The 9,715-nt window shown below is 37.1% G+C and overlaps 1 protein-coding gene across 1 annotated transcript; it reads right to left on the reverse strand.

Moving 5' to 3' along the window:
- Positions 1-2,450: 2,450 nt before the first annotated feature.
- Positions 2,451-7,805, reverse strand: LOC112017922 (dnaJ protein homolog). Its single transcript, XM_024050376.2, has 7 exons — positions 7,672-7,805; positions 7,424-7,586; positions 6,382-6,547; positions 6,158-6,299; positions 5,793-6,069; positions 5,292-5,490; positions 2,451-2,982 (listed from the first exon to the last, which is right to left on the reverse strand). The coding sequence occupies exons 2-7, from the start codon at positions 7,571-7,573 to the stop codon at positions 2,663-2,665; spliced, it is 1,254 nt and encodes a 417-aa protein (XP_023906144.1). The 5' UTR covers positions 7,574-7,586; positions 7,672-7,805; the 3' UTR covers positions 2,451-2,662.
- Positions 7,806-9,715: the final 1,910 nt, after the last annotated feature.

The following is a 9,715-nucleotide window of genomic DNA, read 5'->3' on the forward strand; positions in this document are numbered from 1 at the left end:
AGCTCTCTCTCTCTCTCTCTCTCTCTCTCTCTCTCTCACTATCTCTCAAAAACAAAAACCCAGAGACCCACGAAGAAAACCTAGTGACTTATTGGTTCACGGCGACCCACGAACCGAAGTTCACGGCGACCCACGAACCGAGCCTTCACAGCGACCCACGAACCGAGCTTCACGGCGACCCACGAACCGAGCTCTGACGACACACAAACTGAGCTTCACGGCGACCCAGATCGTGTCTCACCCGCCGATCCATAAACCAAGCTCCGGCGACCCAGATCGTGTCTTCACCAGCCGATCCACGAACCAAGCACCACAAGCACCGATCTATCTCTCCGTTGGTTTGTCTGTGTAGGTTTGTTTGTGCGTGGGTCTGTTTTTGTGGATGTGTTTGTGTGTGGATGTGTTTGTGTTTGTGTGCATCTGAGAAAAAGAAAATATGTTTCTGAGGTAGTTGTGCATCGAAGAAGAGAGAGAAAATTTGGGGCGAATGAAAATTATTAAAATAATAAGTACACAAGCTACAGTACCCGTGTATATTTACACGGGTACTGTAGCTTGTGGAAATATATACATGATTTTGTCCATTTTTTCACCCACTAATGTGGGTGTTTTTTTGCTCAAAATGTATAAAATTTACACTGTATATCTATTTTAGACATCTTTAACTGGGCTGATGCGAATGCTCTAAGGATCTTAGTTTAAATAGTATGATTTCTTTTATAGGACCCTTGCTTCTTTGGGTATGGTAGCAAGCTACTGGGATTGGGCATTAATGGGTTAATGATGTCACTTTTGAACATGTGTCAATTGCCTAAGCTGCTGCTGGAGCTATTGCAGTTGCTATTGCAGCTTTTGCTGGAGCTGTCACTACTTCTGCTAAAGTTGTTGCAGATTTCGCTAAAGTTAAGGCAATTTCTGCAAGAACTATTACTGGTATTTTTTGGCCAAGTTGCCTCTTGTGGAAAATTATATGTTTAGTCCATAGTTTTATTACAATATAATTTTGGTAAGTAATAGACTAGTTAATTGATATTTGATGAAGTTTTAGAAATGTAATTATGGTCTCTTTGTATTTTGACCAAATCTTAGAGAACAAGAAGAACATTTAATGCTAGATATGAAATATTAATATAGATTTAGTCATGTGCTTGGAATTAATTTAAATGAAATAATATAATTACATTTTTAAACCTATATTACATGATAAACATTAATATTTTATGTAAAGAGCATGGAGAATTTTATCATTTTAAGTGTTATGTGATATGAGAGGCTTACCAAATGCCACCTATTGCACACTAACTCATTAGAATTCAGGGAATTGGAGAAGACACGTCAAGCAACATATTTCCTTTATCAACTTTGAACCGCTGGAGTTTTACTGAACATACTTCTTAGCCCTTCAAATCACGACTCCCAAAATTCTCCCGATGAAACTCATGAGCTTGGATCATGAGCCAAAAATGAAATGATGTGTCATGAGCTTAAACCATGAGCTTTAATGAGATAATATCACCGTAGGTTTTGGACTATGGGCTTTGGCATTATTTTGTGTAAATATAGGCTCTTTTGAGCTTTAAAGTAGATTTTCCCAAAATTCATAATAATGTTGATATGTTATGAGTTGTCAATTAAATAAAGCCATATGTCCTTAACAGGAGTAAAATCCAAACTTTAAAGTATCAAGGTGTAAAATCTATATACCTCCAAATTTCAAGAGGTAAATTCCAAATTCTAAAACTTCCTGGTATAAAATCTAAACACGTATAAAATCTAAACACCTCTAAACTTTAGAAGCATAATTTGCAATTTAGAGTTGCCTACACTGTAGTAGATCTTAATTCAAGTAAAAACACCCATTTGAGGTCTCAAAAAATTGAAATCTATCACAAAACTATCTGCAATAATTATAATAAGGCCAAACCGATTTGAAAATAAAATTTTCCTTATTAAAATGTTTATGCATGGGATAAATGCTACATGGTGTTATAGATAATATTTTCCCATTTATCTAAGGAGCAAGCTGCATAGCACTGAATCCTAAGGATCAAATTTCAAAGCCAAGACGATAAGGCAACCAAAAGATTTTGCAATGCAATATAACTGCGTACGTACAACAGACATGTTCTATTTTGTTGTCAAATTGTTGTCCATCAATCTAAAAAACCAGTAATCTTTTCTGTTTCAATTGATTGTTATCTTCCACGGATTGACAAGAATAAGAAACTCGGATCATGTTAGATCATCTATCATCGCTGCATCTCTATAGAACAAATCTCAATGCAATCAGAGTTCTCACTCCTTGCACTTGGCTCCTCCATCTAGCTGGCTTAAAAGAACTGCAAAACTAGAAGCAATAAGCGGTCAAATATCTTATGGCCTATCTGAAACACATCTAGATGGAACGATAACCCCATCCAAATATAGATATACATCCCAAGAAACAGGCATAGTTCTCAAAAGTATACTTGAATTTAAATACTAAATCTTCCACACAGTATAAGTTTGAAAACAAAGGAAAAAATCAAGACCCAAACCAAAATCTAACACACTCCCTATAGCAAGACAATAATGTTGAGATTTATTTTCTCAAAGTAATCCGGCTTCCCCAAATCATGGACTCCATCTCTCCCTATTTGTTGTTGATCAGCTCATTAGTTCATCATTGTTGAGCACATTGGACCCTCTGAGCACCACCAGGCATATCATCATCCTCCTCGTATGCTTCTTGGGCCTGTGCTTGCTTGCGACGCATTTCATCCTCTATGTTCACGTCGTGCAGTGTAGTCTCCTCACATTCATCCAGCTCCATGTCTGTCAGCTGCACTGACGTCCTCGGAGGCAGTACAGCCTCCAGTGACTTGCACTGATCTGGGTTAAGGGCGTCTGGAAATTCAACTGTGAAGTGAATGTACAATTTACCCTTCATGAACGCCCTCTGGTACACCGGCATTCCCTCATCATTTATTGCCTTGTATTGGTCTGTGTCAAGAAGCAGAGAGATCAGTAATTCAGTACAATGAACAAAATTTATAAGGATTACCATTACTTATTATCAACAGGAACTTACACATGTACCCAAGTGATCGGGCACATGGGAGTGCATTTTAGCTGACTCCTATAAATCATTAAGGGTTCGTAGGGGGAAGGAAGTGCCAATAGAGTACCACAGATAATGGTAGCAAAGACCAAAGATTAACAACACACACCCCCCGCCCCCCCCCCCAAAAAACAAAAAACAAAACACCCACCCTTTCCAAAAAATCAATACAAAAACAGAAATATGGGGATAGAGATTATGACGAGCCAAGAATTTTGAAAAGACCAAAGTTATATTCAATTATTCAGTATTCATATCAGTGTTGGTAAAAGCGAGAGGTGCACTTAAGCACAAAGGCCTCCATTTTTAAAAATAATAATAATAATTTAAATAGTTATTAATGAGAAATGCAACAATCAAATGATCAAGTTGTCATATAAATTGAAATAAAAAATTTTATATAATTCATATAACATTTAGATAAGCCCTACTTTTGCAATTTTAACACAAAAATTGCAAGTCAAGTCATTTTATGTTTTTGGATCAGCTACATATGAGTACTTCCATGTAATATCCTTTCTTAAATCTCCAATATCCATAATTCCCTGTGACTAATTAGTAATATTAGTTAATAATTTAATCACTTAATGACTATAAGTCTATAAGAATTGGTCTGCTATGTTCAACATCAACCACTAAAGTAACTAAACAATTACCACAAATATATTCTATCATACTTTTTTTTTTCATGAATGAGAGCTAAGAATACAAGGACATAACAATGTGATAATTGGTACCAAGCAAATATCCAAATGGGAAAAAAATAGAATAAGAAGAAGCTGGGCAGGTTATTGTTTCAAGGAGAAAAAATAAAGATAAATTAAAAATTAAAAATAAAGAACTGGGAGGTTGTGGGTTTCAGGACAAATTACACTCAAAACATTTTTTTTGGATAAGTTACTAAAAATATGCCAAATCGATGGCTTATATCAATAATGCCAAGATCCTATAGTTTTAATTCAGTTTTGGTTTTTTTTTTTTTTAAAGATATAAAAGTGCCAAAAAGCATGCTTTAAGCTTTTTGAAAAAGCACAAAAAGTGCGCCTGAAGCGCTTCTTTGAATGACCCTAGCTGTTAAGACAAAAAGTGCTAGAGCCTTGGGGCATTGGGCTTTAAGCTTAAGCACGCTTTTACCAACACTGATTCATATACAATGATTCCAGTTAAATATGGCTCAATAGGCAGATTCAACCAAGGTTACAGGTTAGTGTTTACAGCTCATCAAAGTAAGCACGTGATACTTTTTGTGGGTAGTTACATCGCAAAAATGAGTCTTACCTATCACCTTACTCTCCTCCACCTTGATATTACATAGGGAAGAGGTGCCATTTAACATATAGACCATAAGTAAGCAAGTAATGCCCTCACAAACTTTTTCCAGACAAATATTTGACATCATCTGTATCCACCTTTGATTTTACTAAGTAAAGATGTAACATTATGATTTTGATGAAAGGGTGGGGGTCAACTTTGTGAAATATTGGTGCACTGGAAATATTTTTTTTTTATTGGTAAGCTACACACCCACGATCTCACCCTTTTTCTATGACGTGGAACCTCATCAAGCAGGGCCCTTTACACCCACCCTTAGGGAAAAAACCCTGGATACATGACCTCACCCGCCAAAACCGTGAATCAAGTATTTCAAGGAAACGCCTAGTGGTTGATTTGAAACTAGGATGTCTAGGTCTACAGCTAATCCCAAGCCTCCCACCCTGGATGGATGACCTCACCCTTCACCCATTCTTGTGTTTAGGAATCAGAGGATGACATGGTATTAGAGCCAGCGCTCAAAGTAAGTTTGGAATTCTAAAGCCCTGAAGTGTCATTAGAAATTAATTAACTTCTTATGAAATAATATCAAAAAATATCATCTAACGTCTAACAAACTAGTAAGTCTTTATTGACTTGAGCTAACCCTTAGCAGGACAACAATACTGAATTTCAAAGTTAAGTCTACACAAAATTTATGTAAAAAACAATAGACCCAAATGCTACTAAGTTTGTCAAAGTCATTCTGAAGTAAAAAGTAATAGATGAACTCTCATAGAATTACATCATAAAACCTCAGTAATAGCACACAAGATTGGCCGCTAACCATAACAAGCATTTCACTTTCAATCCTATGCAAACTCGACCATGAAAGGTGACTTAACAAGTAAGAATGATACACAGTGATAACGTAACTTACCAGGCTTAACAACTTCTCCTGGTTCAGATTTAATGAGGAGCGGCCTGCCATCCAAATGTGTCAATATAAATTGGAAGCCACAGAGTGCCTCGGTAAGGGACAACGTGTGTTCGACAAATAAATCTTCACCCTTTCGCTTAAATTTAGGGTGCTCTTTCTGTTGTAGAACAAAAACTATGTCCCCTGTGGCAGTGTCAGGCTGCACAGAAAGACAACCCAAATGCACAGATTAATAACCAGATAGCAGAGTTACATAGATATGGGAAAATATAAAAATATAAAAAAATAAATAGAATTGCTTTGCCTATCTCTAACCAGATTTGGATCCCAAAGACAACATTTTTTTTTAATTAGTAAGTTACACACACACCCGAACCTATGACCCCACGGTCCTTAACCCTCCACCTTGCACTTATAAGAGGAGGAGCCATTTGGGCCAGTGCTCATAAGCAAAGACAACATTAATATTTAAAAAAGGAAGAATAGACACAGCAGCCTCACCGCTTCATCAGCTTCTCCAGGGAATGTAATCCTCTGTCCATTTTGCATACCCTTCTCTACAATTACTTCCAAAACTTTCTTCTCCTGAACAACCTTCTCTCCCTTACACTGTGGGCAGCGGTCCTTGTCATTTATAGTCTCCCCAGTACCCTTGCACTCATTGCAAGCATGCTGCATTTGCTGGATCATGGAGGGGCCAAGGTGTCTAATTGAAATTTTGATTCCAGACCCTTGACAACCAGAGCATTTCATTGAAGCACCTGATTTAGAGCCTTTACTGCAAAACGTCGTACAAAAATCCTCATATAAGAAGCATGAAGAGCAAATAACTAACATGACAAAAACAAATAAAATATGGTACTGACCCCTTGCACTTGGAGCAGATCACATTACGAGAGAGGGATAGCTTCTTAGATGTCCCATTGTAGAGGTCTTCCAGAGAAACCTTGAGAGGATGGATCACATCCTCTCCCCTCCTTTGCCTTCGGCCTCTGCTGCTTCCACCACCTGGTCACGAGAAAACTAAGCACAAATATCCATATTTGTTTCATAAACAATTCGCAAATACTTCATGGCTAAAGATTCATACCACCAAATGGGCTTCCACCAAAGAACGACTGGAATATGTCAAATGGGTCATGTCCACCACCTCCACCACCCATTCCTTCCTTGAGAGCATCCTCACCATACTGATCATAGATCTCACGTTTCTCAGGGTCACTGAGAACCTCATAAGCTTGGGCCAACTCTTTAAACTGAAAACCCAAATTTGTCAAGATTCAGTACAGAAACTACCTCATCTAAATAATTAACAAAAAGCAAAACCAAACTATATATGATAATAAAGTGTAACACAACAAACAACAGGGAGACAGTATAGCCAAAATTAGGGTTGCAAAATTATTTGGCTCTTAGAAAATGCACTACCGGAAACCATAAAGAATTTTTAGCCAAGAACAGATGCGAAATGTAGCCATGTGTTAAAATTTAATTGAGGAACCCAATATACTGCACTAAATGAAATGCAGCTAGTTTCACCCAAAAGAAAGAAATTTCCATCCAAAAGTTCCAAAACAGATGCAAATGCACCATTGCACAAGTTCTTTCAATAATCATTGTCAATTAAGAACGAATTTCACAAACTTAATTTGCGAAAAACCAAAAGAACAAAATTGAAAGTTCACTTTTTTTTTTTTTTACATTACTCAATAACTTCTTTAATGCCCATGTCCTCAATTCAAAGCAAAGGCACCAGACACACGCACAGAAATACCTATATTCACAAACCATAATTGCCCATAACTTCCTCAACACACAAACAATACACAATTAACAATTCAATCCCCACATATCCATAGACTCCCAAACGAGTTTATTGACCTTAATATCAGTACAAGGAAGTACCTAACACAAACACCCAACACAACAAGAACTAAAATTCACATTAAATGTCAAACAAAAACCTACTATGAGAACAGATCTGTACAAGTTGACCCAACAAAACCAAACCAAAACACAATCAAGAAAAACCCAATTGCCCAAAACGACTAAGTAAACAATTCAACGAGCTAATCCATCAAAAATCAACAACAAAAAAATTAAATTTGAAAAAAAAAAAAAAAAAAACACACCTTTTCTGGGTCACCACCTTTGTCAGGATGGTTTTTGATGGCGGCTTTTCTATAAGCTTTCTTTAGATCATCCTGTGAAGCGTTCTTTGACACTCCCAGAATCTCATAATACTTCGTGTTGTCACTTTTCTTCGGTGCTCTCCCAAACATTTTCTCTTCTTATCTACAAAAACTCAATAAAACAATCAAAACCCAGATTTTATATCAGAATTCCAAACCCAAATCTGAGATCAGAAAACGGAACCAACCGATCTTGAATTGCAAGAAAAGGATGAGAGAGAGCCACAGAAGCAAAGCGAGACGGCGAGAGAGACAGAGAGAAAGAGAGGTATGAATGAGTTTTGGATCTGATTTTTAACTGAGAGAAATGGACGGTGGAGATTGATTTTTGAGGTGTACTATGATTTCTGAGAAATTGACTTTTCACGTATGAGTGAGTGGAGGTGTTAATAAGGATTGGAAAGATCTAGAATTTTGTTTTGCAAATTCTAAGGTTTTAGAAGTGATCTGGACCGTTGATTTAGTCCACAAGTCTTTTTTTTTTTTTTTTTTTCCTGTTTTTAAAATTGCTTTTAGCTGTGATCCAGTACCACTAGGAGGCTAGGAGTACCCAACTCATTATTAATTTATTAAATCTTTAAAAGGAAAGTAGAAACGTATGTGAAAATGGAAGTATAGGTTAATGGTAGCACGGATTTGTTGTTCATGGAAACTATCTTTTTTTCTTTTTTTTTTTAAAACACTCTTTTTTTTTTTGTTAAAACAAGGAGTTTGTTGTTCATGGAAACTATCTACTTTCCGTCTAGGATTCCTCTTTTTTTTTTTTTTTTTTTTTTTGAGAAAACAAAATGATTTGTTTTTTTTTTTTTTTAGAGAGAGTTTTTTTTTTTTTTTTTTTTGGAAACAAAAGCATTTCATTTAATTAAACAGAGAAATTAGAATCTTGGTATAAGGCTTCCCTACCTATTGGAGGAACATCTTCCATCCAAAACAAATCATGACTAATATTCTTAGCAAATTGAGCTAACTCATGAGCAACCCTATTGCCCCTTCTTTTAATACATTCAGTCCTTACCCATTGTAAATTCTCAATCAAATGATGAATATCCCCAATTACATTCCCAAGCATAGAATGATCAACCTGCATAGCTGAAATAGCTTTCATAACAGAACTATTATCTCCTTCAATGACTAATTCAAAGAAGCCTGCATCAACAACAAATTCAATAGCTTTTCTACATGCAAGTGACTCAGCTTCCTCACTACAAAATAACTCAAGTCCCTTAGCAGCCATGGCTGCCATAACCTCACCTTTCTTATTCTAGATGACTGCTCCAAAGCCAGAACAGTTGAGGGTCGAAAACAAGGCTACATCAAAGTTAAGCTTGAAAATCGAAGGTGGAGGGGGCTGCCAGGTATCCCGAGTAAACTGCCTTCCATATGCAGGTCCCATCAGAGCTGAAGCAATCTGAAATTCCTCAAGAAGCTCCCTTGCCCGATTGTTCAACCATCCTGGGTCATGGAACTTGCCTCCATGCACAACCCGATTCCTTTAATTCCAAATCAGCCATGCTTGGACAAGCACTACCTCCATATCCTGAGACTCAACCACGATCCAACAAATACTCCATTAATTGAACCATGTCAACCATACCCGACCCTCCCTTTTGTAGAATTTTTAAGCTTCCTCACCACACATCTCTAGCCGCATCACATTCCCAAAGAGCATGGACCATTGATTCTGGAAACCTTAAGCAAATTGGACACAACGCATTATCAGTGACTCTTCTCTTATACAGGTTCAACTTTGTTGGCAAGATTTCATTGCAAGCTCTCCACCCAAATACCTTAATTTTATTAGGTATTTGAAGCTTCCAAAGTGCAAACCAAATTCCCTTCCCAATACAGCCCCTTGAACTCTCGGCTACCCTTCCACCTTTCAATACTTCCCTAGCTACCTTGTATGCAGATTTCACAGTAAACAACCCTTTCTTTTGGTGCATCAAGATCATAAAGTCCTCCACATTTCTTCGACTGAGTTGTATTCTACATATAGTTTCGGCATCTTCTTTCTCAAACATCTCCATAATAAAATCAGCCCTCCATGCATGTAATTCTTGGTCAATTAATTCAACAACAGTCACCTCTCGAACTTCATCCTTAACTTGATGCAAAGGCGCATTAGTTGGATAATTCGATATCCATTTATCACCTAGAATCCGAATTGAATGGCCATTCCCAACTCTCCAACAACACCCAGACTTCAATATAGGAAGAGCAGCCATAATACTC

The sequence above is a fragment of the Quercus suber genome, unplaced genomic scaffold (genome assembly GCF_002906115.3).
Source record: "Quercus suber isolate HL8 unplaced genomic scaffold, Cork oak 2.0 scaffold_82, whole genome shotgun sequence".
In the NCBI taxonomy this organism is placed as follows: Eukaryota; Viridiplantae; Streptophyta; class Magnoliopsida; order Fagales; family Fagaceae; genus Quercus; species Quercus suber.